This window comes from Lontra canadensis, unplaced genomic scaffold, assembly GCF_010015895.1.
Source record: "Lontra canadensis isolate GAN:19392208 unplaced genomic scaffold, GSC_riverotter_1.0 scaffold17, whole genome shotgun sequence".
In the NCBI taxonomy this organism is placed as follows: domain Eukaryota; kingdom Metazoa; phylum Chordata; class Mammalia; order Carnivora; family Mustelidae; genus Lontra; species Lontra canadensis.
The window spans coordinates 20850964-20865713 of NW_022631011.1; the positions used below are offsets into that span (position 1 = coordinate 20850964).

A 14750-nucleotide genomic window follows, 5' to 3' on the forward strand; every position below is an offset into this window, starting at 1 on the left:
AGGTTGCTGTATTGAGCTGAAATCTATAGAGCATTAAACGAGTCAGAAGACCTGGGTTCAAATCCTGGTTCATCTGACTCACAAACCCATGAGACCACCAGCACATTGGTTAAGCAGTAGTCCTGCCTTGCTGTCACCAAGGCACCCTGGAAGTGTGAAAAGGAGATGACAAATAGGATCATGCCTGGAAACTATAATGTGTTGTATAAAAATAAGTTGTCTTAGTATTCCCAAACAGGCAGATGGCTCTGCCCGGAATACATAGCCAATTAGGAACATGGTATTTCTAGCTTAAAAATGCCTGCCTGATAATTGGATTTTATATGGACACTTTGAGCTTTAGCTCTTGAGGATTTAAATAATGTCATAGCAGAAGAAGTATTTTTTGAAGGCTTTTAAAATTACCTTTGCTTTTGTGTCTACAGTATCAGCTATAATTTAAACTTCCCACAAGTACAACCACTATAGCTTTTTCTTATACGTGAATTTTAAAATGAATGCTTTGTTGGTAAGTTATGCTTAAGATGCTTTGAGAGGGAATGTAAAAATAGAAATTTCGGGGGGAACTACTGAGTATGATTTCTGAAAGAATTGGGTAATCTCTGGAAATCTCTTGTAATGTGTAAAATCTGTTTAACTGTAAGTTTATATAAGCCTATACCTGTTTCATAAACCCACTTCAGCCTTATTGGGTGCAGGTTCTCAGAAATCCCCCGAGGAGGTGGTTAACGGATGGATTGTTAAAGGACAAAGTAGGCTGCTTAAGTTTCAAAGCCTAATGCGTTAGGGGAGATATCCATTGTTACTAAAGCCTTGCACCCAAGTTCAGTTCGCTGACTATGAACCTGCTCTGCCACAGAGTCCGAGTCCGAGCGGTCCCTGAGTCGACTGGAAGCCATAACGGCGTGCTCCTTGGAAGAGGAAGGAGAGCCCCTGAGCAGCAGAAAACACAGAATGTCAGAAGGAAAAGACTGTGGTGGTGGAGATGCTCTCTCCAATGGCATCAAAAAACACAGGTAGGATGGCCTTTAATGGTTACCGTTGCTAACTCTTATAAGATACTTCTGGTTCATGAAGAAAAGCACGCCTTCTCTTTGTTTTTCCCGCCCTGTGTTTATATTGCTGTTAGGACTTGATGCATTTAAGAGAAGAGCATCATCTGTACTTGTAGGAACAAAGCATACAACGCGATGTTAGCAACCATGGTTTCGGGGACATAAATCCTCTAGCTGACAATTTAGCTAGGCTCTTCAGAACTGCCTTTTGCCATTGATGCTGAGCTCCTCTTTTCATCATACATGTTTTATGACTTTGCCTCCCCGTGCTATTTTAGTTTCTGGTCATTCGATCTGCTTGTTGGTTTTATTAAGAGTGGACTGTAATATTGCCTGCCTGTTGATATAATTTAGTTACATTTAAACAAAGACTTTTATTAAGCTCCAGGCTTTGTCGAACAGATCCGTTTTACACTGTCTAATAACATTAGTATCTTTTTATTCCCTTGATGATTTCATCCTAGAGATGGTCCCAAATTCCTGAGATGTAGCAGACACCGGAACTCCCTTGTCTCTGCTCGAGTGTGCACACGCAGTGGCTCGAGTGCCTGCTGCTATTTGTAAAATATTGATCAAATTACAGTTTAAGGGTAGATCCTGGTGTAAAAAGCACTTTGGGGGTAAGAACTTATTAACAGTTAATTTCTACGAGATAGTTTTTGTTTGTTTAGTACTTGTAGGTTGTGTAACTCTCACTCCATTTCTGCGCCACGATTCTGGTCCCAGTTGGTCTCAATTATTGTTCTCCCAGGGAAAAATGCCCATATCACTTCTGATTTATGTGTATTTGCCTCTTGCTAACAATACGGTCTTAGTGTGTGCTTATTTTGAAAACATCAGTGAGTTACAGGTAACGAACTAACTAAAACCAGAAGGTGTCCTCCAAACGCACTCACCGATGGAGTATACCGTTGCACATTATGTGGCGAGCAGTGAGTGAATGTGTTTCCCGATTGCCTTCTGCAGTTTCTGCCCACTCCTTTGGGAGTCCAGGGCTAATAAGTTCTGTGTAGGATATGAAATCCCTAACAGGAATCCTGGCAGGCCTACCAATCATACATCCTGATGGTCTGGTGAGAACACAGGTGAAATCTTCTGATGTGAGAAACCTGCAAATAGCTTAAATTGTTAGAATAGCAGAAAGAGCCACTGTGCTCAGACGCTCTCCTAGCCAGGGGTGGGAGACACATTTCTCTAGTGCTCTTCTGGGCTCGGGGGCCTTGGTGTGTGTGCTTTCATCCTATCAGTAGTTACTGTGCACTTGACAAATACATTCTACTATATTCATATATTCTGTGTTGCATCTTAATTAGTCAAACCCAGAATGGTAAGATGAGAAAGTTAAGGTGAAATTGTTAAAAAATGAAATCAGGGCAGGTCACTAAGAAAAATTACAAAGGAATGCAGCTCTAGGTAGTGACCTCACCAGAAAAGTTAAAGTGATAAATGAACTGCAATTTATTAGGCTTATAAATGTGATAAAATATTCTTTAGTTATTTAAAAGTAGGCAGGTTAGGAAATTGTCAGCAATCAGATGTATGGGGAAAACATAACCACTTCCTATTTTAAAAAGTAATTGTTATTATTATTTTTTTTTTGCATGAAGTTCTTTCTGATCAAATAAACAGAGCATATGCCATAAATAATTTAAAAGTTTCATTTCAGAATAGAAAAGTAGAGTAATCAATGTTATCAAATCCATCTTGCCTGTGCCCTCCATTGTGTTATAAATAATCTGCATTTATAATGGGCAATTATTTTGATGATATGAAGAATAATTTGAATCAGTAGTAATTTTGGTGATGGCTTTAGAAAAGCATCTAGAGAGTGCCGGGGTGGCTCAGTCAGTTTAGCATCTGACCCTTGACTTGTGCTCCAGTCATGATCTCAGGGTGGTGAGATTGAGCCCTGAGTTGAGCTCCGTTTTCAGCACAGAGTCCGCTTGTCCCGCTCACTTTTCCACTTCCCTGCTTATGCTCATTTGTCTCTCATTTGTGGGAGGGAAGGAGGGAGACTGCGAACAATGGAGCAAGTGAGTGGGGGGCAGGGGGTGGTTTGAGTTGCTTTGTGGAAAATTAGCCTACACTATGCTATAGTCAGGTTTTTATTTACAGGGCTTCTTGTCATCTTGGCTGTGTTCCATAGGATCAGTTCTCTCCTCTTAGACTAATTTATGACATGTATTCAGAGCTCTAATCTTTTAACTTGTCAGCAGTTTGACCCAAGTTGTTACATTTGATCAAAATGTGGATATTTATTTCATCGTGTCTCTGGATATGGTATAAAAGATACTAATGTAGAATAGATTAGAGTGTGAAACAATGGATCCATGTCATGATTCCATAAGTGTTATTTACTGTATTAATAGCATTAATAAATAAAAGGAGAAAAACATACCATCATCCTAATAGATAAAAAGCAGGGGCACCTGAGTGGCTCACTTGGTTGAGGGTTGGACTTCTGATTTTGGCTCCGGTCACAATTTCATATGTCATGAGATCGAGCCCCATGTTGGGCTCTATGGTCACCATGGAGTCTGCTTCAGATTCTCCTCCCTCTGCCCCTCCCCCTGCTCGCTCTCTCTAATAAGAAATAAATTAAAAAAAAAAGTCATTCATGATTAATAAATATCTTAACAAACCACAAATAGAAGAGAACCTCTCTGATCTAGTTAAGTTACAAGGAACAAATTACTTAATGAGATATTAAGCACAGCAATTATAGTATCAGGAATAAGACGAGGTTGTCTGCTATCATCTTTGCTATTCAGCATTATTCAGAGGCCATAGTCCTAGATCTTATATACCCAGAGATCTAGAAATAAACAGAACCATAAGTATCTACAGACAAATTGGTAGAAGTGGGAGAGAAGTTTGGCAAGGTTGCTTTTATACAAAATCAGCTTTTTCCACTTCTGTGTACTGTCAACAGACAAACTGCAGCTAAAACTGGGAGGGTGCATATTAAGAGTGTCTATTAAAAAGTCTCTTACCTAGGAATAAATCTTAGCAAAAAATGTAATATTAAAACTGACCGAAAGACCTAAAACTTACTGAAAAGGCAAGTACAGTGTCATAAAGATGTTTTCGCCAAGTTGATCTGCAGATTCAATGTAGTATTAATTAAAATCTCAATATCATTTTCCTTGGAAGTTGAAACATGGATTCCGAAATATGTATTTAAGTACATAGGGCTTTGAAGAGCCAAGATACTGCTTGAGAACCAGGTTGGAGGAAAGGAAGGCATTTGTTCCACCACATATCAAAACTGATGGTAAATCTTTAGTGCAGAATTGTGCTGCAGGCAGACTGACCTGTAGGATTGAAGTAGAAGGTCCCAAGACCGACCCATCTAGGCAACCTGGTGTATGGAGTGGAGCTAGCATAGCAGGTAAGCGGGGGGAGAATGGATTGTTTGGTACATGGTCCTGAGATAGTCATTTAATGGGCATCCTCCAGAAAACCCAAGAAAGGAAACAGATCCTTACTTCATTTACACAAATATAAATAAATTTGGATGAACTAAATGCTTTAATTTGAAAAAGCAAAATTTAAGAACTCTTGAAAGGAAATATAAAGTATCCGCAGTTTTGAAATAGGGAAGAATTTCTTACAACAGAAATGTGATAGGGACTAAGTTTGTATCTGATTCTAGTTAATGTAGTTGTTATATTGATATATTTACTTGAATAAAGCCTTCTATAGTAAATGTGGCTACGAATCACAAAGGTTTATTTTGCTGAAATGGCAGATTAGGACTGCAGATAATCACTTTGCTTACCCTTTATTTATCCTTCGTAACTGCTTTAGAATTGAATTATTAGGTCTCCAGATAACAGCTGTCTTCTGTTTAGAAGAAGTCATACAAAGAATATGCTTTCAAGTTGAAGTCAAACCTTAATTTCAAGAGATTGAGAACACAAGCAAAGACAGTAACTTCTGAGACTGAGAAAATGTTTTTAGTGGTAAGAAATTATTCAACTTTGAATACATCTAATCATTAGAATAAAACCATCTTGGTTTTGAAATCTCCCTGCAGATACAGGACAGATTATCTGCTTTCAGACTTGATTAGGTCAGGGCACAGAGTTAGTAACAAGTCACCCCCCCTCCTTCCCTGCCCCAGATGTCCTTTGGTGCCCTGCACTGAAGAAAATACTCCTGTCTGTCAGGAATGTTTAGGGTAACTCCTATGGTCATATAGTGATCAGGGTCATATTAGCAGGAGTCCAGGTGCATCTCTGATTTTCAAAAGACCGAAGAATCGTGGAAGAAAGAGCAAGAGACTACCCAGAATTACTCAGATTTGTGGTAGGGCCTGTGAGGCTGGAGGGACCAGCAGGTTCCAAGGACACAGTGACTCTACACACTCAGCCTTCACTTTGTCCCAGAGTACTTATTTACTCTTGGAAGCAGAGAGCAGAATTTGGGCCAGGGTACCGCTGAGTGTGTGAGAGGCAGACCTGGCAGTCCTAGAGCTGCAGCTGGCTACTGAGGGGAGGGGACAGTGGAGGGGGGCCCCTGGGACTCATCGGCAGGTTGGATGCCCTCGGGCCACTCCAACTACATGGGACCCCCACCTCTCCAACAAAAACACATTTGGGGATTCCTGGACTAATAAGAACTTGACAAGTGGGAGCTAGGCACCCAACAAAAAAGGTTCAAATTAAAAAAGCTTGTCTAGGGGTGCCTGGGTGGCTCAGTCTGTTAAGCGGCTGTTTTCAGTTCAGGTCATGATCTCAAGGTCCTAGGATCCAGCCTCACATCAGGCTCCCTGCTTAGTGGGAACCCTGCTTCTCCCTCTCCCTCAGCCTGCCGCTCTGCCTACTTGTGCTCTCTCTCTGTCTCTCTGTCAAATAAATAAAATCTTTAAAAAAGAAAAAGGAAAAAAAAAAAAGAGAGATTATCTAGAACTACCAAGTTGTTAGGCCAGGGAGTCACTTGGGGTATATTAGAAAGGAAAAGGCAAAGACCATTAGGGTCTAGATTCATGATAATCACCTTCCTAAAACTTATTCTCCGAAATTACTCTAGGAAAGCTGAGACATCTTTTCACAGAATTCACCTCTTTCAGCCTTAGTTTAAAGAGCAGAAGAGTAGTTGTTTTAAAAGTGGGTGCTGAGGCCCATAGGACCACCTCCTTGTTTTGCCCTGACCCCTAAAACACCTCTTTTGCACTTGGGGCTCTTTAAAACACTGTTGGCAAAACAAAATCTTTCTAGTTGTAGCATTCTGTAAGCAAATGATAGTGAGATATACTTTTATCTGACTGTAAGGGCTCATTCAAATCTGTTCTAGATCAGTGATTTTTTGTGGGCAGATGAGAGTAGTTTTCTAGGGCAGCGCCATAATCTGCAGAGCTAGGCTTGAGTGAGCAAAATAACAAATAGCTAATGTTGTGTTGTTTGCCTTGATATGAAGAAGAGTAAAGATTGCATTTTCCGGCACATAATTGCGTTTTAGAAACTATATTACAGGAGTTTTCAAACCCATATGCAAGTAGAATCATATATAACGAACCCCACATACCCATCATTCATCTTCGGTATCTATCATGTGCCCCATTTTGTTTTATCTCCATACCCCCCTCCCACTGCCTATACTTTCAGAAATTATCTTAAAAATTATATCAAATCTGAAATACAGTTTCATATTTAATTTAGTGTGAATCTTTAAAACACTGCGACTCTTATTTTCTAAAACCACAGTACCATTATGATACCTAAAAACCAGTGTCTCAGATCATCAAATAGTATTCATTTTTTCCTGATTGTCTCATAAATGCCACTTAGTAATTAGATCTAAAATATCATTTACTAATTCAAATCCAGAATTAGTTTGGTTTATATGTATGCATTTGGTTTATATGTATCTTCAGTCTCTTTTAACCTCTAGACTTCTCTTCCTCATTCTTTTCTTGCCAGTTATTTGCAGAAGAAACGTGGTCATTTGTCCTGTAGAGTAACCCACGATTCAGATATTGCTGGTTGCATTCCCATGGTGTCACTTAACATATTCTTTTACTCCTGAATTGCCTTTAAACAGATGGTTATATAGAGAGGCTCAGCCAGATTTAGGTTTGGACTGTTTGGCACAAAATACTTCATAGGTGTACCTGCTGTTAGGTCCATTGGGGAGCACATGCTGTCTGGTTTTCCTTTTTATAACATTGAGATTGATGTCCTGTGGTATCAGGTATTGTCAGTCTGACACATCCATGATAGAGTTGTCCAACAGCCTTGAACCTGATGATTTTTCACAGCCACTATTGGTCAGTGTCAACATCCTTGTTTTATTAGGGTCTGTAAAATGGTTGTATTACATTTCTGTCATTCCTTCTACTTAGGTAGGACCATTTTGTAAAGAAAAAACTATTTTCAGAATATGTTCGTTCCCTAACATCCTCCAGAGGTGATATAAGAAAGTATGGATTGGGCTGCATAAATCTCCTATGGCTATTTTTTCCATCTTTGGTCAAAGAGAGACCCTCTGTGTCCTTCTGACAGGACCCCAGGTAGTTATTTTTTTAGGTATAATTTTATATTTATTTATTTTTTAAAGATTTTATTTATTTGACAGAGATCACAAGTAGGCAGAGAGGCAGGTGGAGAGAGAGAGGAGGAAGCAGGGTCCCTGCTGAGCAGAGAACCCGTTGCGGGGCTTGATCCCAGGAGCCTGAGATCATGACCTGAGCTGAAGGCAGAGGCTTAACCCGCTGAGCCACCTAGGTGCCCCTAGGTATAATTTTAATACAGTAATTTAGTTGTCTCTGTGATAGCTGCTTTGCTTTCTGATACAAAGAGATGTTTCAGGCTTATCTGGTATGCTTCCTGCCCCAGATCTAGAGTCGGCTTTTTCTCTAAGGAGCCACATTTCATTTTAGCAGGAAATAATATTTAGGTGTAATAATTCCTATAGTAAGAATGTTCTGTACTACTGGTTTGGCCACAGTTCTCAGTCCTTTTCAGGAGAGGTGAGCCCCTGCTCCTTGTAAGGAAAAGTGCTTCATGAGTTCTTCCCAAGATATTTGTAGTTAAAATTTTGGATTCTAGGGTTTTCCTTCTAATTCCTTTGATTTTATTTGCAATATATGGTTCCTAATGACATTTATATAATTACCTATTTTCTTTAATACATTAGTTTCTCTCTCTCTCTCTCTCTCTCTCTCACACACACACACACACACACACACACACACACACACACAGACATAGAAATATTGTTACCAACAGTGTGGTTGCTGAAAAGAATTTCAGCTTCCTTTGTAGTTCCTTTTAATATATTCCTTCTGGGATGTAAAGTAGTATTGTGTTTGAAGGTCACATTCTGTGTAGTTAAACTACTAACTTGTTACATAGATAGATTTCATTTGTTTCACATGCTTTCAGGTTTTAGAGATTCCCTTTGACTCAGGGTTTTTTTTTTTCAGGTTAAGTGAAATAGTTACATGATTTCAAAGTCAAAAATACAAAACAAGGTATGTTTAGAAAAATCTAGTTTCCATTCTTAACCCCTCACTGTTGTTTCCCTCCTCCCCCTAAATGTAATCATTATTACAGTCTCCTAGTTTTTAATATAAGCAGTGTTAAGATATGTTCATATTCATTTTTTAATTATAAAAGATAAACTGTATGACTTTGCTCTTTTTTTTCCACTTAATATAGGCTGATTCCAATTCTTTTGGTCTCACATTCCTTGATACTAATCATTTGGGTTACTTGTCTACAACCCTTAAAAATTGCACGTATGTGGGGCGCCTGGGTGGCTCAGTGGGTTAAGCCTCTGCCTTCGGCTCAGGTCATGATCCCAGAGTCCTGGGATCGAGCCCCGCATCGGGCTCTCTGCTCAGCGGGGAGCCTGCTTCCTCCTCTCTCTCTGCCTGCCTCTCTGCCTACCTGTGGTCTCTGTCTGTCAAATAAATAAATAAAATCTTTAAAAGAAAAATTGCACGTATGTGTGCCTATATGTCATATTTAGAGTAGAAATTATTCTCCTTAAAATTTTTAACTGGTGATACATGCATGTGCTTCAAAGTTCAGAAGTGTAATAGGGCATATTTCACAAATTTTAACACTCACTTTTTAAACTAGCCATGCTCCCTCCTTTCCCCAAATGTAGTCATTATTCCTGCAAATCCTATTGTCTCTTCATACAAATGATAGAAAATGCATACATACAGTTCTTGACCCTGCTTTTCAATATATATATATATATATATATATAGTTATTCAACAAATCTGTTTTGAATAATTTTCCCTATTCAAGAAGCTGAAGTTACTTTTCAAACAAAGTCCTTATGTCTGTGGAGTGTCCATTTCTGCGCTGAGGGTTGTTTAGCATCTTTTTGTATTTCTTTTTCCATGAATTGCTCATATCCTTTTCCCATTTTTCTGTAGGAATGTTAAACTCACCAATTTTCAGTGCTCTATAGTATCTTTGGAGAAACTAGATTTTAAATGTTACATGAACTGAAAATATTTTTTTCCGGATTTGCCAATCGGGAAGATAATTCTCGGAATTTTTAATTCTTAACACATAGTGGAAAATACATCTACTCAAAAGCTTTAATAAATGACACTTTAATCCTATTTTTGTTTCTGAATTTTTCACATGAATATATGTCCTTTGGAAAAATATTTAAGTGAATTAGATCGATGTAGTCATTAAGAACTACCTGGGTTTGAATCCCATATCTACCACTTTTCTGACCTAAGCAAGTTATAATTTTTTTGAAACTCAACTTCTTCATCTGTAAAATGGATGTGATAATAAGGCCTACCTTATTGGCTATGATAATTAAAACAATAACTTGTGTAAAGCGGCTTTGTCTAATTAAATGTCAGGTACTGTTTAGGGAGAAAACTGATAAACCCTTGGCAAAAAGAGATTAAGTAGAATTGTTTTCTTCCTTTCTTTTAACTTAAAAGGTCTTTGGATGAGTTTTGGAAGTCTATTTGTGATCTCTGCCTGTCAAATAAATAAATAAAATCTTTAAAAAAACAAACTGAAAATTGGGAAAGAGGTAGCTGAAATGAAAGTGTTGATCTTGGAATAACACTGTTACCTTTAATAAATGTGAAATAAGGAAAATTGCCCCCACATTAAATGTCTTCTGTGGTTGATTTCCGTTATATTTTTTAAAGATACAGTTAAATTGAAACATGGCTTTTCTTTCTGTTGTGAGTGGAAGGGTGTGCCTGGCCTCAGCAAAGCTAGCTGTAAACTTACATTGTCAGAAGTGTAAACAAGAGGTGACTGGAGGCTTAAAGCTCTGTTATTCATTCCTTGGTCCTTGGAGATTACTTTCCCCATACAGAGGTCTCATTACTTTTCCTTTTGATCCCTAGGCTTTTTGAATCTCCTAGGTAAATATCTAATTTCTATTTCAAGTTTGCTTTATATATACTTAAAACCTCAGAATATCAAAGGGAAGAAGTTAAATATTAATAAAACGGACATTCTTGCTCGGCATCTTGCTCTAATTTGTACATATACCCTCCGGATGAAAACAGGGTTTTGAGTGCCTAGAAAATCTCTGTCAGGATCACTTGGTCTTTTAATGCCCTGCCTTTTTCTACTTACTCTGTCCATTTCTTAATTCCAGTGATTCATATGTTGGGCATCTTGACTTCCGATGGCATGTGGGATTTGGTCTTTACAAATACATTGAGGTATCTCCTTCCTGTTGGAGCTGATGCTAATCTAAATTTTGCCTGAAGGAGAAAACTGCCTCTGGGGACAGACAGCTTTTCAGTATTGTTTGCTTTGCTTGTTAGCTTAGGAGGAATATACCTCTTTCAGAAAACACCATATATAATAATAATAATAATGATTTCCAAAGTCAATAAAATCAAGAAATGACTTTTTTTTAAAGATTTTATTTACTTATTTGACAGAGAAATCTCAAGTAAGCAGAGAGGCAGGCAGAGAGAGAGGGGGAAGTAGGCTCCCTGCTGAGCAGCGAACCCAACACGGAGCTTGATCCCAGGACCCTGAGATCATGACCTAAGCTGAAGGTAGAGGCTTAACCCAGTGAGTCATCCAGGTGCTCCAAGAAGTGACTGTTTTAAAAACATAGAGTTCCTTTAACAGTTTGCTGCTTTGTGCCTTTAAATCTTCATAAAAATTTGGTTTTTATACAACTTTTTCTGGGACGCCTGGGTGGCTCAGTCGGTTAAGTGTCTGCCTTCAGGTCAGGTCATGATCCCGGGGTCCTGAGATTGAGTCCCGCATCGGGCTCCCTGCTCAGTGGGAAGCCTGCTTCTCCTTCTGCCTGCCTCTCCCCCCACTTGAGTGCTCTCTCTCTCTCTCTCTCTGATAAATAAATCTTAAAAAAAAAAAACAACCCTTTTGAAACCTATTGACTGCATAAAACATAATATACCCTAATTGTGCAATATAACCTGCGTTGAATCGTGTTGTTATAACACCATGTTGAGGCAGGATTTGAAACCTTAGGATGAAATTCCATGTTGTCATTGTAAGTATTTTAAAGCCAATTCCTTGTTAATGCAGCCGTGACTCCCATTAATTACACATCCTGGTTAACCAGGAAGCGTTGTGCCACTGCATCTGACAAATGTGGAAAATGTAAATAATTCAGCAGGAACGCGTACCGTTATGATGGAGTAAGATGTGATGTTTGGTACAGCAGGGTACAGCCAGCTTTTAGGAAGAGGTGGGAGAGAGGGAGAGTGAGCGCATGACTGCATACCAGTGCTGAAGTAAAATAGTGTCCTTGCTGGACCCTGAGAGCACATTTGAGTCCGTTAACTGGTCTCAGCAAAACAGGTGTCTGTAGGTGAGCCATAGTAGATAGTTAGTAACCATAGAGTCTTCACAGTGTTGTTTCGCTTCTGTGCTTTGGCATTTTCAGTCTCTTCCTATTCATACTGCCATGAATTCTAGTATGTGGAAGTGTAACATGATCAGAAGGTGACTGAGAACCATCAACTTAATTAATGTGCTTTCTCTTCCCTTCTGGGTTTCGTTCTGGCTCAGTGACTTAATATAACTATTTGGTTTTAGTAAGCATGTAATCTGTCCGCACCTTAGCTGCTTCCTCTCTAAAATGGCCAGTGCCCTACAGAAGTACAGTCCAGTAGCAAGATGGCTAGAACCTAGGTCTGCTGGTTTCTGAAGCTGCTGTCTTCCAGATGTACTGGAACCCAGGGCAGTTTACAGTATCGTGCATAATATGAAGGGCCGCAGTTTACATCTGGATTACAAACTGACGTAATAATGTACTTCGACAAACTCCATAGCTTCTGATTCTCAAATATCTTTCAGTTAGATGGAGGGCAGGTATTATCATATCCTCAATTCTACAAATGAGGAAGTTGAACCACCGAAGGTTTAACTGACTTGCCCCCAGTCATTGAGCCAATAAATGATAGGACCTGCATTCAAACCAGGTTTTCTGATTTCAGAGCCTTTGTGCTTTTCTTAAAATTTGGGGTCTTTTTAGATATTTAGAAAAACAAAGATTTATATACCTAGACAAAGGCTTCATATTCTGAAATTTAAGATAATTTGTCCCAGTCTTTAATTCAGTTCTGTTTGTTTCTTTTACATGATAATTTACTGTGAAATAACAACATAGTTCCAAAGCCTTTATTAAGCATGCATCTGCTGTTGGCTCAGTGCTGGGCAGTATTACAGATTAAAGTGGACATGCAGCTAGTCTCTGGGCCTTCATAAGCTTCCACTGGTGTAAACATGAGCCTACCCAAGGAACACATGAACATGTTGAAAGTTCTCCCAATTTTAAACAGATCTGGTATCTGTTCTTAAACAATCCTAAAGTGGGGAAAATCATTTTACTTTCCTATAATCTCCACTATCCACCAAGATCCTCCCAAAGTAGATCACTCCAAAGGATGCAGGAATAATTACAGGTATAATGTTTTTTATAGAAATTACTTGTTTTTCCTCAGTAATTATGCATTCTCATGTTATTAAAAACCAAGCTTTTGGGCTATTTTCCTTCAGTATATGACTGACATAATCTATCAAAAAGAACAAGAAAATCTCAGAAGGCCGGGTATACTACTTGGATCTGATTGTACATTTTAGGACACTGTGTAGTCTGTCTTAGCAGAAGAAACCTTAGAAAAGAGGAAGAATGCTGTCCTTTGCAGTACAGGTATTTCACTGTGCTCAAAGCAATCAGAAAGGAAACCGAAGGGAAACTAACATACATGTTTGATATCACCGTGGCAGTATTATGTGTCATGGAGTAGGAAGGAACTAGAAATTCAGCTCTCCCTAGAAATTCTATCTGTCTTGATGGTAAGCCGTCAGAAGCACCTCAGATCATTTAAAAAGGAAGTTAAATCAGGCTGTTGAACTGGCCAAAGCAGATCACAAACAAATTGTTAACATTCATTCTGAAAGAGTAGGTGTGGTTTATAGGGAAATAAGCCTAAAAGGTCCAGAGCTGGAGTGGTATTGGCACCGCTATCATTCAGTCCATCTCTGCTTCTCTTTGTGTCTTCTCTTGTTACCTGTTTTTTGCATAGCCCCCAAACTCTGGTTTCAGGGATCCAGAGCCCTGGTCCTCAATGTTCGGGTAACATATAGCCGGTTAAACACAGTCTTGATCCAGAGTTGCATTCAGGGATCAACAGTGGCCATCAGGTACTCAGATCTGCTCGAGGGTCTCACCATACCTTGCACTGCCTATCCAGCTGGAGCATATTCAGGTTCCAAGACAGGACATTTCTTCGCATAGAGTCTAAGAAAATTCTTATTTATTTATTTATTTATTTATGTTTTTTAAAGAAAATTCTGATAGAGTCAGGAAAGTCTTCTTTTCCCTCCCCTGCCAACAAAATTGCTAGCAATAAAACGGCCTCAGATCCTTTCTGGAATGTGGTGGGGGGCGGGGTATTAGTAGAAGATTCTGCTCATCATCTTGATGCCTTTCTGCTCCTTAGCTGCCCACACTATGAGGCTTAGGTAAGTAAACCCTTGTGTGAGACAGGGAGGAAGATCACTGGCTCCGTTCTGTGCCATACACACCATGCATTTCATCAGTTTCCATGTCATTAAAACCACTTCCTTTAGGTCAAAACAGCCTTACCATGATCTACTCACTCGGCTTCATTTCAGTTACTTCACATCTATTCTAGCTCCCATAGCCTGAAATCTAGTTACTCTTAGAGATAAGGGTGAGCTCCCTGTCCCTAGGTGAAGGTCTGTTTCTCTGTCCCACATTCCTCTCAACTAATGCTGAGCACTGTGAAGTAGGCCTAAAGTGAGGGGTCCAGCTGCCCAAAAGGACATCATCTTTCTAAACCAAAAGACTAGTTCATAGGTACAATAGTGCCCCTTTTCTGCAGGGGGTACCTTCTAAAACCCCCCGTGGATGCCTGAAACCACAGATAGTACCAAACCCTATGTACATTGTTCTTTCCTATACATACACACCTATAAAGTTTAATTTATAAATTAGGCACAGGAAAAGATGAGCAATAATAAAGTAGAAAATTATAACAGTATACCGTGATGAAGGCTATGTGAATGTGTTCTTTGTGCCAGGATATCTTACAAAACTGTATTCACCCATCTCATGATGATGTGAGATGATGAAATGCCTACCTGAGAGGTGAGGTGAATGACTTAGTCATTGTGACATTAGCATTAGGTTACTGTTGACTTTGTAACAGTAAATCAGAAGGGAGATCTTTGCTT

General features: G+C 39.2%; 1 protein-coding gene across 3 annotated transcripts in view; it reads left to right on the top strand.

The window, feature by feature from the left end:
- OSBPL1A (oxysterol binding protein like 1A) overlaps positions 1 to 14750 on the top strand; it is a 239611-nt gene that overhangs the window by 162102 nt on the left and 62759 nt on the right. For all 3 annotated transcript variants that reach the window (XM_032859742.1, XM_032859743.1, XM_032859744.1), the window contains one exon: positions 860 to 1016. In XM_032859742.1, the coding sequence (XP_032715633.1) occupies positions 860 to 1016 (157 nt within the window). The remainder of the gene's footprint in view (positions 1 to 859; positions 1017 to 14750) is intronic.